The sequence below is a fragment of the Loxodonta africana genome, chromosome 18 (genome assembly GCF_030014295.1).
Source record: "Loxodonta africana isolate mLoxAfr1 chromosome 18, mLoxAfr1.hap2, whole genome shotgun sequence".
Classification (NCBI taxonomy): Eukaryota; Metazoa; Chordata; class Mammalia; order Proboscidea; family Elephantidae; genus Loxodonta; species Loxodonta africana.
In genome coordinates this window covers 61,610,329-61,626,247 of record NC_087359.1, presented here as the reverse complement: position 1 = coordinate 61,626,247, position 15,919 = coordinate 61,610,329, and the positions used below count along the sequence as shown (strand labels likewise).

The window sequence follows — 15,919 nt, the reverse complement described above, 5'->3', positions numbered from 1 at the left end:
TGCATACTGCTTAAATGAAACCCTGGGGGCGTAGTGGTTAAGTGCTACGGCTGCTAACCAAAGGGTCGGCAGTTCGAATCCGCCAGGTGCTCCTTGGAAACTGTATGGGGCAGTTCTACCCTGTCCTATAGGGTCGCTGTAGGGTCGCCTCGACGGCACTGGGTTGGGTTTGGTTTTTGGTACTGTTCTACAACCTTTTTTTTTTCCCCCCCAATTAATGACTTCTACTTTTCTTTTCCAGTAAATTTTCATCTCATCCAAAATCCCTCATTTAAGTATTTCTACATAAGGTTAACTATCAAAATAGGAATCTTAGTAACATAAATAATCATAATAAAGTTCATGGTAGCTAATATATGGCACAGCCAGATTTAAAACTATGGCTGAATCCTAGATGCTGTATTTTTAACCACTAAGTTATTCATATTTTATCTGGTTCAACCTACGAATAAACACGTCACAACAGGCCCTAGGATTTGGCCAAGCTTCCAATATACCACTTTCTTTCAACTAAGTTATTTCTCCCTTACACACTATTAAATAAAACTTGGTTACTTTGCCTGAAGTCCAAATTGTACTTAGAAATAAACCAAAGTTCTTTGTGTCAAATAGTGATACAAAGGGTATTTGTTATTTTACCACCTATTTTTTTTTTCCTCCTAACCTTTCAGTAATTCAAGCAATGGCACTAATTAACCCTGAGGGAAATAAGTATTTCCTCCTTCCTGGATCCTGGAAAAACGGAACTAATATAAATGAAAGTTCAGGGAACTTATGACCTTAATATAAAGCAAATCATTCATTCACTCGACAACTATTCATTAAGACCTACTATGTATCAACCAGGGTTCTAGGCTCTGGGGATACAAATAAACTCCTTTATGTATACAGCTTTTTTTTTTTTTTTTTTTTTATGTTTAGTGGAAGTCCCTGGGTACCGCAAACAGTTAAGTGCTCCATCACTAACTAAAATGTTGGTGGTTTGAACTCACCCATGGGCACCTTGGAAGACAGGTCTGGCACTCTGCTTCCAAAAGGTCACAGCCTTGAAAGTACTATGGAGCAGCTCTACTTTGCACACCTGGGGTTGCCATGAGTTGGAACTGACTCGACAGCAATTAACAACAGCAACAACAACATGTTTTGGTGGGAGAGACTGAATATACCAAAATAAGTGAGAAAGTATATAATACAATGTCAGTTAGTGATAAGTAGTATAATTGAAAAAGGTGGGGTGGAGATAGTGACAGGGGTAGTATTTTAGCTAGAGTAATCGGGGAAGGCTCTCTGTGGAGGTGACATTTGAGTACACACCTGGAAAAATGAAGGGGCAAGTCATGAGAACATGCAGAAAAACAGTGTGCCAGGAAAATCAGGTTTAGATCAGGAGACATTAGAAGAAAAGTGATTAGCTTCAGGTGATTACAGGCGTGATCTACCCTCAAACAAATGTCAAGACTGGTTTTACCTTCAACTACTAAAAGCTAAGATTTCTTTCTTTACCTGATACAGTTACCACAAGCTCCCTTGGCAAACCAAATATCCGGTTATCTGTGTCAAAGACTATTACCACAGAACTAGCAGCATCATGATGCACAAAGACCTAGAAGGATAGAAAGTGTCAGAGTCATGAAAAAGTTTACTTAAGTATACTGTGTTCCTTCCTGGGGCTTTATAGCAACCAAGGAGATGATTCACTGTCAACCAAAATAAACAAAAATCTGCCAGTTTCCCTTCTGTAACCAAAGGTAACGTAATCAAGAGGTAGTCACACTTTTTTTTTTATTGTTTCTTTATACCTCTCAGGCTTTCTAACAAAAGTTTCAAAATAAAATAAAAGTACTATTAAACATACAAGTGACGTGATGCTACTCAGTCTGAGCTTCTTACCTGTGAATGTTGTTGCTGGTATCCATCAGCGATAGCATTGATGTTATGGAAGCCTGGGGCTAACAGTACATGGAAATAGCCTCCCTCCTTTGTGTGCACTTTTATTCCCTCATTGAGTACAATGACTGCTTTAGAGACTGGTTTCCCACTCTTATCTTTGACAAATCCATGAACTCCCTTGTGAACCTGAAAAAAAGTTTAAAATACAAACGTATATTCATAATGCCAGGTATTCTAGGGTCAACAGCTTGAGGCATGATAAAAAGAGAAACACGACTGGGCTTATTATTCCTCCCTCCTGACTCGGACCTTGTTTTGTTACTCATTCACTGCTTCAGAGTCAAAGAGGTAGAGAGACAAGAGAAAAGAGAACCTGATACGGCCAAAGCCTGAAGTGTTGGAGCCCAAATCTTCTGTTGCCTTCAGTGATTTCCTTTCCACCATAGTTCACTGCTGCCAGTAACCTTGTCAAATTAAAGAACCTGCAACACTCACAAGGCCAAATTACCTCAGTTACAGCAGATTCTAGATTTCTGAACTCATGGCATCTACTCAGGCAATATAAAATGGTGAGAACTCTCCTATTTATATAAATTGAAAGTAAACAGTAGAGATTTTTTTTTTTTTGGTAAAAGATTAAAAAAATGTTTTGATAAAGGTTTTCACTGAACATATTCCTGGGGTTTGCTTTCAGTGAAAAGGGAAAGACTCACCTCTACTAACATGCTAAGAAGAGACTTTTTATTTTCTGCCCACAAGGAGGGGAGCTGTGCTGCAGTAGGGAAGTAGCAGCAGCTTGTGTACACTGTGATTTCCGGACAGTGGCCATAGGTGACACTATAATCCTAGAATACAAAATGCAAAAATAAATGTAGTAAAATAAATAAATAAAAGTAAGGTTTTGTAATGCAACAGAAGGAATAAATGGAATAAAAAGAAATCTTGGGCGATGTAAACAAAAAATTTCTAAAGCACTTTGTGGCAAATATAAATAAACCACTCTGCATTATAATCAGCTACAAATGTGACAGCTCCTAAGAGATAGTGAGTCCCTTGAGAACAGGGACTATGTCTAATTTATATTTCCAGTGCTTTCCACTGTGCCTGGCAAGTAGAAGGGGTTTCTTAGGGGTTGCTGGATAAATGAATAAATAAGTACATGCAGAGGGCCAGCTTCCCTCTAAACCCTGGAACTTTACCTCTGGAGGTAGAAGCAAGGACTGTTACCCTCAACCTGGAGCTTGCTGGTGACAAGAGACACTGTGCGTAGTGTAGCATTTATCCAGGCACAGGAAGTCTGTTTGGACAGGTTTAAAAACCTAACTTGCAATCTTTTCCCCAAAACCTATTCTTTTTCCTGATGTTCCCAACTTAATGCCATTAACTCATTTTCTCACAGACTTGAAATCTTTTGTCTTTGCCTTCTCTATCATTCCCTAATTTGCATCAATTCCACCTCTTCTACATTTCTGAAACTTCATCCCTTGACTCCACTCCCACTCCCACTCCCACTACCCTAGCATAGGCCCTCATTACTTCTTGTCTAGACTATTCTAAACCAGTCTCCCCTTCCTACAATCTATCTTACCTCACTGTTAAGAGACTGATTTTCCCATGACACAACTTGGATTATGTCACTATATCCCAGCTCAAAACCCTTCAGTGGCTTCCCCTTAGTAAAACAAAGCACTCAACATCCAATTCCATTCTTGTTTTTCGCTGCTCTCCATTATATCCCATATTCTAATTAAACTGCCCTTACTGCTTTCTCCTTCTAGAAGGTCTTGCCTCACCATCTCTGTATCCCAAATGCCATCTCCTCTGTGAAGAGAAGGTCACATTGCTGACTAGGTATAACCTTTCCTGTCTTTGATTTCTCATAGCACATTGAAAGTTGCACTCTTTAAGATCAAATCAATCAATTCTGTAACATAGTTATTTGTAAAATGGGCTGGGGATATATTTTATTTATCACTATATCCCATACAACAAAGTGCTTCACACATACTAAGCTCTTAGTAAATAAAGAAAGGTGGGAAGGCAGGCAGAGATGGGGAGGAAGTCAATTTCTGGTTGCACATGTGAACTGACCAGCTAACCGCTCCTTTGCTACAACTCTTGACTAACTTGAAGTGATGGACAACCAATTACAATGCTGTCAGAGGTTAATTTAAGGGCTATACATGTCAAGAAAGCCACTAAGCAGATACCATTCCATTTTTATATCAGAAAAGTCACTATTCTTTCACTCAATGGGCAATATTCATAATTCCATTCTCACTGTGCTCCATAAAGCATACCTTCATGCTGCCCAGGTGACTGTGCCACTCGGCTCCACGCATTACTCCTCCTGGAATATTCTCATCTGTAAAAACGTTGAGAGATGTAGGATTAACAAGACAATAAGACAAGACCTTCCCCCCAAACAACAACAATAAAAGATAGGGAAACAGCTACCTGATTTATTCGGGCAACTAGGCTGACCCATGTGCATCGATGGATGATTATTTGCATAAAGAGATGCCAAATGCTTCAGAGTCTCTCTGTTTTCCACTAAAAAAAAAAAAAAAAAAAAGGTAATTCAGAAGTCAGTTCAGCTTCATGAATACGAAAGTCACCCTCCTTTCCTTCTAATAAATACTACACCCCAATGAAGTTTATTGAAGAGCTAATACACTTAACCATACAGTTCTGTTTAGCCCAGGGTAATCAGACTAAGAAGATGAACATCTTCCTCAGATTAGAAGGTACTAATAGGGGGTTTATATGACAGGGTACCACACTAAAATATAAACTTGTTCTTACTACATTTTTGGGTCACTGTGGCCCACCTAATAACAATATTTCTCATAAGCCAAAATGCTCTTTGTACAATGGCCCTAAAGAGATTCAAAAGGCAACTGTTTGATTTGCCATAAGGTGCAATCAGTCAAAGTTTGGAGAAGGGGAGGGCAACTCTATACTGTAAATATTTGGATTTGTGTAACATGAGTTTGTTGAAGGCAGGCACTGTGTATTCCCAACGTCTACAAGCATAATTGCTCAATAAATGCTTGAGAACTATATAAAACAGGCGTGACAAGATGGCTTGACTCAGCAAACCTAGGCCATCAGTAGATCTGACCTCTTTCCTCCAAGTAACTGTCTGAATTCTGTTTATGCTATGTATAATCTTCTTAGGCTGGTTATTTGCTCATGGAGTGTGCTCAAATACTCACCATTTAAATAAATTTATAAGAAACATTACCTAATTGAAATTTCCTATCTAAGCTTAAAGACTTACATATGAGAAGTGACATCCTACATACCTGTCTGTACTGGCTTGTCATATGGGTATGTGACCAGCACAGAACCACCATCTAAAGCAACAGAAAGACTGAAGTCCTGTTTTTGAATCAAATTTTCAATGACGGCTTTAGTCTCAGGCTGGGAGGCATTATCTAAAAAACAGAAATGTCAATATATCAAATTTTAAAATTTTAGTGAGTAGCTAAGAACATATTCTCTACTTGGACACAAAACACTAACTTACAAAATTTGTAGATAAATAGTTTATTTCAGCAAAAGCTACTATCTCAATCAAAAAAAGACGCATTCTAGAAGGTAGATTATTCTGAGTTTTACATACTTCAGGATTAATGTGTCTATATTAATAACTCTAGGCAAGTTTAAGAAAATTCTTACTGGAAAACAAAGGAAATGGGTGTACCTTCCTTTAAGAAATAATTAAGGGGATATACAACCTATCTTTGAAAGAAAATGAGATTTTCAAAAAGCAAGGTTTTTCTGTAGCACTGTTTACAAGACTAAAAAGCTCAAAACAAACTAAATGTACATCAGTAGGAAAATGGTTGAATAAACTAGAGTACTGCCATACATTAAGGACATGTTGTGGTTCTTGTTAGGTGCCGTCGAGTCAGTTCCGACTCATAGCGACCCTGTGCACAATAGAACGAAACACTGCCCGGTCCTGAGCCATCCTTACAATCGTTGTTATGCTTGAGCTCATTGCTGCAGCCACTGTGTCAATCCACCTCGTTGAGGGTCTTCCTCTTTTCCGCTGACCCTGTACTCTGTCAAGCATGATGTCCTCCGGGACTGATCCCTCCTGACAACATGTGCAAAGTACGTAAGATGCATTCTCGCCATCCTTGCCTCTAAGGAGCATCCTGGCCGCCGCACTTCTCCCAAGACAGATTTGTTTGTTCTTTTGGCAGTCCATGGTATATTCAATATTCTTCACCAATACCTCAATTCAAAGGTGTCAGCTCTTCTTCAATCATCCTTGTTCATTGTCCAGCTTTCACATGCATATGAAGTGATTGAAAATACCATGGCTTGGGTCAGGTGCACCTTGGTCTCCAGGGTGACATCTTTGCTCTTCAACACTTTGAAGAGGTCCTTTGCAGCAGATTTGCCCAATGCAATGTGTCTTTTGATTTCTTGACTGCTGCTTCCATAGGTGTTGATTGTGGATCCAAGTAAAATGAAATCCTTGACAACTTCAATCTTTTCTCCGTTTATCATGAGGTTGCTCATTGGTCCAGTTGTGAGGATTTTTGTTTTCTTTATGTCGAGGTGTGATCCATACTGAAGGCTGTGGTCTTTGATCTTCATTAGTAAGTGCTTCAAGTCCTCTTCACTTTCAGCAAGCAAGGTTGTGTCATCTGCATAACACAGGTTGCTAATGAATCTTCCTCCAATCCTGATGCCCCATTCTTCTTTATATAGTCCAGCTTCTCAGATTATTTGCTCAGCATACAGATTGAAAGAATACAACCCTGACACACACCTTTCCTGACTTTAAACCAATCAGTATCCCCTTGTTCTGTCCGAACAACTGCCTCTTGATCTATGTAAAGGTTCCTCATGAGCACAATTAAGTGTTCTGGAATTCCCATTCTTTGCAGTGTTCTCCATAGATGTGATTAATAAGAATGTTGAAGATCTCTAAGTACTGAAATGGAAAGTGACAATAGTATATTCAATGAACAACGGGTGCTGAACAATACGTACAGTTGATGATCCCATTTATGTAAGCAATAAATAAGCCCCTCAAATCAATCAAAACCAAAAAACCCATTGCCGTTGAGTCGATTCTGACTTACAGTGACCCTATAGGACAAAGGAGAACTGCTGGATTCAAACTGCTGACTGGATCGCTTAACCACAGCACCACTAGGGCTCCCTTACATTAACATACAGATGTATTTTGTGTGTGTGTGTGTGTGTATGTGTGTGTCTACAGATACATAAGAGGGTAGAGAGGAATACCCACCCAGTGCCGTCAAGTCGATTCCGAAACCTCTATATTACTAGTGATGGAACATCTTAGTAGCACTTAGTTTCTTAGAAAGAACGTTCATTACTTTTATAAATGAAAAAGGAGAAAAACTCAAAAAGTTTTCTGGATGTCTGTATTCATTTACACTTCACACATATCTCCTAAACAAGAAAGTACCCCCATTACTCATCAACAAAATAGAATCAACCAGTCTACTGGCAAAGAGAAATACATTGTCTACGAAGTGCTAATAGTTTAAAAATTAGTCTTACTTGTGAAGTCTGTATCTAAGTCTTTTCCATGAGCATTTGTTTGTCCTGTCTTTGAAGTACAGTCTTTCTCCTGTGCTCTCTCTCGCCCATCTGGATTTAGGGAAGGGACAATCACAATCCTAGTCCTGTCAATCAACTAAAACAGAAACAGAAATCAATGAGTTTATTAGCTCTACCTGGAATCAACATGCCTCAAACAGAAAGTCTTTATTGTTTTAAAAAGAGACTTAAAAGGCAGAACTAAAAAACAAAAAATTCTCTCTTGCTCCAAATTCCCAGAGACCTCCTGGTGACTTAGAACAACGATGGGCAAACTTCTGCCTGCAAGCCAAATCCAGCCTGCTGCCTGCTACCGTATATAAAATTTTATTAGCACAAAGCCACGCTCATTTATTTATATTATGACTGCTTTCCAGCTACAATGGCAGAGCTGAGTAGCTGCAACACAGAATGTTTGCCCCACAAGCCTAAGATATATACTGTCTGGCCCTTTGCAGAAAAAATTTGCTGATCACTAGCCTTGAACAATAACAATGGTGAGACTGAGTTTTCAAGATTACGACCTGGAAGTATAATCTGAAAAACGGCAATGTTTGGAAACAATGAGACAGAAGAGTTGAGACCAGCAAGTCCAAAACCAACAACAACAAAAACTGAGGTGGGATAGTTGCCTCACCCACAATAATTTCTCCTCCGGATGTATCAACAGCTACACATGTGGCATGAATGAACTGGTTTCTGATATATGTCATCCTACATTTTTTATAATAGTAAATCAGACTAAATGATCCACTGGCTTATTTACTCTGATAAAATAATCTATAAATTGGAAATAATTGAGACCCTTTAATTTGTTGGTTCTTAAATCTCTCCCCTACTGGAGATGTATTTCTAAAGTAAACATGCTTGAGCTTTACCACAGACTGATGATGTGAATTTGGGCATGTGTATTTGTTCTTAAGCTCTCCAGGTAATCTGGACCTTTAGCTCAAAGCAACCAGCAATCTGAAGTGATCTGGTCTTATTCTAACTTTTGAAGCACAATTAGACAAGTGAGGCAAATTCTGATAAACTAGGAGTTTAGCGATTCCCAGCAGGTGTTTTACCTAGGCTACACAGTCTGTTATGGGTGAGATCAAACCAAAAAAATCCGTTGTCATTGAGTCGATTCCGGCTCACAGCAACGGTATAAGACAGAGTAGAACCGCTCCACTGAGTTTCCAAGGAGTGCCTGGTGGATTCAAACTGCCAAACTTTTGGTTAGTAGCTGTAGCTCTTAACCACTATGCCACCAGGGTTTCCATGGGTGGGATCAGTAGGTTGCAATTCTGACTAAATATTAGGAATACTGATGCCTCTAGGGGTGAGGCTCAGGTATCAATATTTAGTCCTAATCAGGACATCAATTCTAACCAAATTTTTTGGGGGGAAGGCTGAGCCCTGGTAGCGCAGTGGTTAAGCATTTGCCTGCTAACCAAAAGGTCGGCAGTTCAAATCCACCAGCCGCTCCTTGGAAGCCCTATGGGGCAGTTCTACTCTGTCCTATAGGGTCACTATGAGTCCAAATCAACTTCGCGGCAAAGAGTTTGGTTTTTTTTTTTTTGGTATGGTATAACAAAACAGCATGTGCTTTAAAGTGAGATACACTTGCGTTAAATCCCAGTTTTACCACTTACTAGCTATATAACATCCTATAAGTTATGCAGTGTTTGTTTTAGTATCTACATCTATAAAATGGAGATGTAATAATTACAGAGTTGAGGACTATATTAATGATGTACGTAAAGTACCCAATATAGTCCCTGGCACACAATAAACAACAAATATTAGTTTGCGTCCTCTTTCCTAAGTTCAATAGAGACAGTGCCAATTAACGAGTGTCCTAGAAGACCGCACACTCTTTCTCTTTTCTCTGAGACATCACAGAACTAGACTGGATAATTCAGACCAAGCCTCTGGATCAGAGCTAGTACTTTTCTGCAGTCACGGATGGCTAAAGCAGACAATGCCACATGGCTTGGTCTAAAATTTCTCAGCAGCCAAGATGTCCAATTTGCATTTATGACATGAGAAGAAAAATCTATGCGTAAGCGAAAATGTACAAAACTGTGAGTAGATGTTAGAAAAAAACTTGGCTATTACTATATTTTTAAGCAAATAACGTGAGCCTCCTGTGTTTGTTTGCCAGTTGAGCCCTCCCTGCGAGGCACCCTCACAAGTGCCACCATGCCAATCCTCTTCAACATGTTGCTGTAAAAAAACCATTAGCAAAGCGTGCTTATGAAAATACCTCCCGGGGAGGGGGCGTGGCAGCGCAGCCAGCAAAGAACCACAGAAGGCACGCATTATTTGCATAAAATACAGTAAATAAAGAAGTAGAGCATTGAATGCAAATCTTTGGTATTTTTTCCTCTATGCTTCTTACTTTATACAAAGAAACATAATAGAAAGAGATTATTGACAATGAGTATGTACGGAGATGGCCCATTATAAACTTTTAAAACGTAAAGTTTATAACGCACTGAAAGTGCCTTTGTGTAAAACCTAACGAGAAATTAAGAATTTTTTAAAAGATGCCTTGATATCAGCATATCACTCATATTTTTCCTTTGAAAGCATGTCAAAACAGGCTATTCTCTTACTTGGGTGACAGCTGGATTCTTTTTGTAGTTCAGGCAGAGAAATTCTGCCAGAGCCAAGAGCAGTTCAGTTCCAACTGGAGCATTTCCATGGATACCAGCGACAAAACGAATCTTTGGTTCTTCAGGCTCAGATACATTAGGCTTATTGGAGATTTCAAGGGACCAAATGTGACGATATTCAGCACTCTGTCCCAAACTTTCAAAAACCAGAAGCAAAAAGTCAGCAAGTAATCACATATCATGTTGATGTCGACTTATGGACTTAAAAAAAAAAAGAAATGAAAATAAACACAGATTGTTGGGCCCCACTCCCAGAATTTCTGATTCGGGAGGTCTAGGGCTGTTGTTAGCTGTCATTAAGCCGACCCCTGGCTCGTGGCATGCTCCATAGGGTTTTCTTGGCTGTAATCTTTATGCAAGCAGCTCTCCAGGCCTTTCTTCCACAGAGCCACTGGGTGGGTTCAAACCACCAATCTTTAGGTTAGCAACTGATTGCAAACCTCTTACACCACAGGTCTGGGATAGGGCCTGAGAATCTGCATTTCTAACAAGTTCCCAGGTGATGCTTATGTTGCTGGTTCACAGACAACACTTTGAGGATCAGAGTTAAATCAAGACAGTGAAGTACAGTTAGAGGGAAAAAAAAAGAAATGAAAATAAAACATCAAAAGCATTAAAAAGTCTTTGAAGAATTACTCATTGAGTTAGAAAACCTTAAGAAAATTAGTTTTCCTTGGTCAAAGAAAGTACAATAGAAGTAAAGATATTAACAGGTTTAAGCAAGATTGTGGTTTAGTTCAGCATTCCTCCAATTCAGTCGTCCTCATACCTATCTTCAGAATAATCTTTACTACTGTTTAATTAATGTAAACCAAAAACACCAAACTCGTTGCCATCAGTCGATACCGACTCCTAGCGACCCTATAGGACAGAGTAGAACTGCCCCACAGGGTTTCCACGGAGTGCCTGGTGGATTTGATCTGCCGACCTTTTGGTTAGCAGCTGAGCTCTTAACCACTACGCTACCAGAGTTTCCATAATAAACCTGTTGCTGTTGAGTCAGACTCACAGCAACTCTACAGGACAGAGTAGAACTGGCCCACAGGGCTTCCAGGGAGCGGCTGGTGGATGTGAACTGCTGCTTTTGGTTAGCAGCCGAACTCTTAACCACCGCACTGCTAGGGCTCCTAATTTAGTTCTTCTAAATTAAATTTTTGTTACAGAAATAGTTATACAGCCATGAATGTAGAGAACCTCTACTTCTTGAATCTAAGCTAATTTATGTAAATAAGACACTTTATACTTTAAATGCATCACAATAAAACCAATGCAATGAAAACAAAGCAATGGCCAAATGTTCTGCCTGCAAGAACACTGAGCTTAAGGCCTGCTTTCTTTGATGTAAAGGCAGATTTACAAGAGTTAAATAGAAAAAAAAATTAGCATTAAATTGAGAAGGCTCAATAGAATCAAAAAGTTACTGTTTTTCCACTGTGCTATTCGGTGATACTCAGTGTCTGTTGGTGTGCCACCTAAAGTCATCTTGTGTCCCACTACTGACAGGTGTTCCAGATTTGAGGGGAAGAAATACTTAATTAAAAAGTTTGTCTTGAGTTGGAAGGTTTTCAAAACTAAAACTTAAGTAAATGGATAGCAAAATAACTTCCCATCTTTGGTTCATTTTAAAATAAGAAAGTCTATAAACTATATATGGAACTAGGATGTATGATACTAAAATCAAAACTGAGTAGAAATATTCAAGCATCAGTCAAGGGAGAGAACTATATCCTCAGCACAAAAAGTAAAAGTAAAGGCCCATACAACAGGCAACAAATCATGGAAATAATTGTGGAGTAACTATAACAAGACCTAGGGGCTAAGTGCTCAGCTGCTAACCAGAAGGTAGGCAGTTCGAACCCATCAGCGGCTCTGCAGGAGAAAGATGTGGCAGTCTGCTTCTGTGAAGATTTCAGCCTTGAAAAGCCTATGGGACAGTTCTACTCTGTCCTATAGGGTCACCATAAATTGGAATCCACCCAAACGCAGTGAGTTTTAAAGAGGACCTATAAAGAAAGTGAGGCAGAGAAGTCCCAGAAAATGAAGGTAAAGGCCATCTCAGTCATCAGTTTTACATAACTCAGTAATGCAGATTTTCCTGGGACCCTCAATCAGATGTTCCCAAAGCTGTAGGGAACAGAGGCTGTGAATAGACTTGTTGTTGTGTGCCACTGAGTCGATTCCAACTCATAAAGACCCTACAGGACAAAGGACAACTGCCCCACAGTTTCCAAGACTCCAAAAGGTCAGCTGTTCAAATCCACCAGGCACTCCTTGGAAACTCTATGGGGCAGTTCTACTCTGTCCTATAGGGTCGCTATGAGTTGGAATCAACTCAACAGCGGTGGGTTTTTTTTTTTTTTAATCTTTACAGGAACTGCTGGTGGGTTGAAACCACCAACCTTTCGGTTAGCAGCCAAGTGCTTAACCACTGGGCCACCAGGGCTCCTTGTGAATAGAGACTATAGTACAGGAAATGACAGCACCACGCTTCATTTTTTTACTTGGAAAAAACTTTATACATGATCCTGGGCAGGTGAGCTTATACTTCCTTCCAAATTCCTCCCTTGCTCTCAGCAAAACAAAACAAATTAAAGCAACATTTTGTCAGACCATGATTCTGCAACTAAGTGGTAGAAAGAGTTTTAACATCAATCTAAGCAATCATTAGGAGGAATAATTTTATATTTTCTGGCGGCATGGGCTATACACTGCTAATCTAACAAGCAATTCTTCTCCAATGTACTTCATAAGGAGCTCTGGCGGCACAGCTGCTAACCAAAAGGTCGGCAGTTCGAATCCATCAGCTGCTCCTTGGAAACCCTATAGGGCAATTCTACTCTGTCCTATAAGGTTGCTATGAGTCAGAATCGTTGACGACAAGGAGTCTGGGTTTGGGGTTTTTGGTATCTCATAAAAGGTCCTAAGATTCATTGTTAGAAAGCTCTCCAAGCAAATATCTATTGGAAAATAAAACAAAACAAAAAAAACCCCAAAAAACCCAAATCCATTGCCATTGAGTTGACTCCGACTGATAGCGACCCTATAGCGCAGGGCAGAAGCGCTCCATGGAGTTTCCAAGAAGCGCCTGCTGGGTTCGAAATGCCAACATTTTAGTTAGCAACTGTCGTGGATTGAATTATGTCCCCCCAAAACGTGTATCAACTTGGTTAGGCCATGATTCCCAGTATTGTGTGGTTGTCCTCCATTTTGTGATTATAATTTTATGTTGAGAGGGTCAGGGTGGGATTGTAACACCACCCTCACTCAGGTCACCTCCCTGATTCAAAGTAAAGGAAATTTCCCTGGGGTGTGGACTGCACCACCTTTTATCTCTCAAGAGATGAAAGGGAAGCAAGCAGAGTTGGGGACCTCATACCACCAAGAAAGCTGCGCCAGGAGCACAGTGCGTCCTTCGGACACAGGGTCCCTGTGCCTGAAAAGCTCCTCGACCATGGGAAGATTGAGGACAAGGACCTTCCTCCAGAGCCCACAGAGAGAGAAAGCCTTCTCCTGGAGCCGACACCCTGAATTTGAACTTTCAGCCTACTTTATACTGTGAGGAAATAAATTTCTCTTTGTTAAAGCCATCCACTTATGGTATTTCTGTTATGGTAGCACTAGATGACTAAGACAGCAGCTGTAGCACTCAACCACTACTACACCACCAAGGTCTCCATTGGAATATAAGTAAACGCCAATTCTCTATATATTCAACTCCCAAATATTTCTAAATAAACTACAAAACCATCCAATATGACTAATGCTGAATGTATCCTCTTCAAAAAAAAAAAAATAGAAAAAAGGCAGTAAAACAGGGCGGCTTTGTGTTGCCTGGGGGCCGGACATGTGCATGAGTGTGTGAGTGCGGAAGGTGTGTCCGCAGCCGAGGGAGGGCATAAAAGGGGGCGTCAAAGGGGACATCAGGGCTCGTGGCCACTGCCCTCACTCTTTCAGTCACTGCAAAGGTTGTTCGCCTGGGAGATGCCCCATGGCCAATGTGATGAGTGCCAAAGAGGACCAGGAGATGGAACTAGAAGCATTACGTTCTATTTACAAAGGAGATAAAATTTTCTGGCAATTAAGTCGTTTCATTTCAGTAAAGGATAGGGGAAAATGGTGAGCCCAGAGCCTTCTTAATAGAGATTTCCTGGACAGAAACATATCCTCAAACAACTCCCATTGTATCTATGAAGGACTTTTTTTTAAACATCACCGTATCATCAGCTGTAAAGCAGAGTATATTAGCCAAGTTACAAGAAGCAGGTGAAGTTAATCTTGGAACTGCTGTGACCTATAAGTTATTTGAATACGCAAAGGACAAGGAGAATCACCGTCCTATTAATTCTACAACACCCATAAGCAATATCATCTCAGTTGAAGCTTCTAATACAGCCCCATCAAGTCACAAAAAAGAACAATTTTCAAAACCCCAGGAATGTGAGCTGGCAGATAAAACAGATCACAAAGGGGAACCCCCCTGAGGCTGGAACTGGGATGATGCGGTGAAGCGTTTAAGCTAAGCTGGGTCTAAAGATGATGAATAACGCTTGGAATCTGAGTCAAGGAGGGCACATCCTTTAAAAAAGTAAACAAGGTTTGGTTCAAAATCTTTCATTACTTTTTTCTGATACTGAGGTGCCTTTTTATATAACAATTTTTTCTATGTTTCTCATATTAAAAATGTTTATGCTAAAAGTTCACGAAGAGATCTAGTTGTAGTATCTTCACAAACTTGCCTTCACCAAAGGTGAAAATGTTACTGTTTAATATACTTGCAAAGCCTGTCAGGTGCTGTAAATGGAAAAATATGTGGAACATATAAATACTCCGTGTTGATTTATATGACCTTATTCTAGTGGCTGTGATCCTTTTCAAACCCTCATCCACTCATGCAAAATAACTGAGTGAACTATTATTTGGCAGCATGATCCATATTAATAGGCGTCTTTTTTTTTTATCTTCAATAAAGTCTTCATTCCTTTCTTCTTTTAATTACTGAAGCATAAATTGCTTTGAAGAAATTCCAATACTGGTATTTGGACTTTATACATAATACTCATTATAGTTCCTTTTTATTTTTCAAGGGTGAATTGCTTCTTTTTAATAAATGAGTATCTGTTTATACTTTTCATTTTGGTCAAGATATATAATCAATGAGAGCTTTCAATGGTATACGAAATAGGAGAATATTAAAAGAAAAATCTGCCAAATACATTAGAAAGCATTTTAAATAGAAGTGCTGACTCTTATTTGAAACATTTCTCTTTGTTGCCTATACCATGATGGAGTAAAAGATGCCTGAATATTTAATTTTTTTATTGTTTGAAACAATGATCTTAATAAATTCTTATTTATCTGCTATTGTGTGTTTTTAGTTGTTTGATAATTGAGGTCTTCTAAATGGTTTAACACAAAACACATTCAAGTTTTGTTTCTTTTTAAGAGTCTTTTCAAGCATGCGAACGTATTTCTCAACCTGAGCATCTCTGTTACAACAGACATAAAGTCTTTCAAATGCTAAACTGTAGTACATGCTTGATTTTTAAAATCATTAATAGAGGAAACTATCGGTATAGTTTTAATGTATCAGGAAAAATTATTGATGTTTATGTCAATGTATACAGTTATTCTGTGTATACCTCCCAGCTTTAAAAACACTTAGAATTAATGCTGTGGTATCAGGAAGGGTAAAAATGTTAGTTCCTCAATTTATACCTGTGAAGCCTGGATCTGACTTTTTAAAGAATAACTGATTTCTAGGAAGTTACCTT

The 15,919-nt window shown here is 39.3% G+C and overlaps 1 protein-coding gene and 1 pseudogene across 1 annotated transcript in view; one reads left to right on the top strand and one right to left on the bottom strand.

Moving 5' to 3' along the window:
- CPD (carboxypeptidase D) overlaps positions 1–15,919 on the bottom strand; it is a 66,350-nt gene that overhangs the window by 4,390 nt on the left and 46,041 nt on the right. Inside the window, exons 13-20 of the mRNA XM_003416800.4 lie at positions 10,089–10,284; positions 7,447–7,582; positions 5,199–5,330; positions 4,348–4,443; positions 4,191–4,255; positions 2,604–2,735; positions 1,891–2,076; positions 1,504–1,603 (exon numbers count right to left, since the gene is read on the bottom strand). Of these exons, the coding sequence (XP_003416848.1) occupies positions 1,504–1,603; positions 1,891–2,076; positions 2,604–2,735; positions 4,191–4,255; positions 4,348–4,443; positions 5,199–5,330; positions 7,447–7,582; positions 10,089–10,284 (1,043 nt within the window). The remainder of the gene's footprint in view (positions 1–1,503; positions 1,604–1,890; positions 2,077–2,603; positions 2,736–4,190; positions 4,256–4,347; positions 4,444–5,198; positions 5,331–7,446; positions 7,583–10,088; positions 10,285–15,919) is intronic.
- On the top strand, positions 13,800–14,692 carry LOC111752504 (RWD domain-containing protein 4-like; annotated as a pseudogene).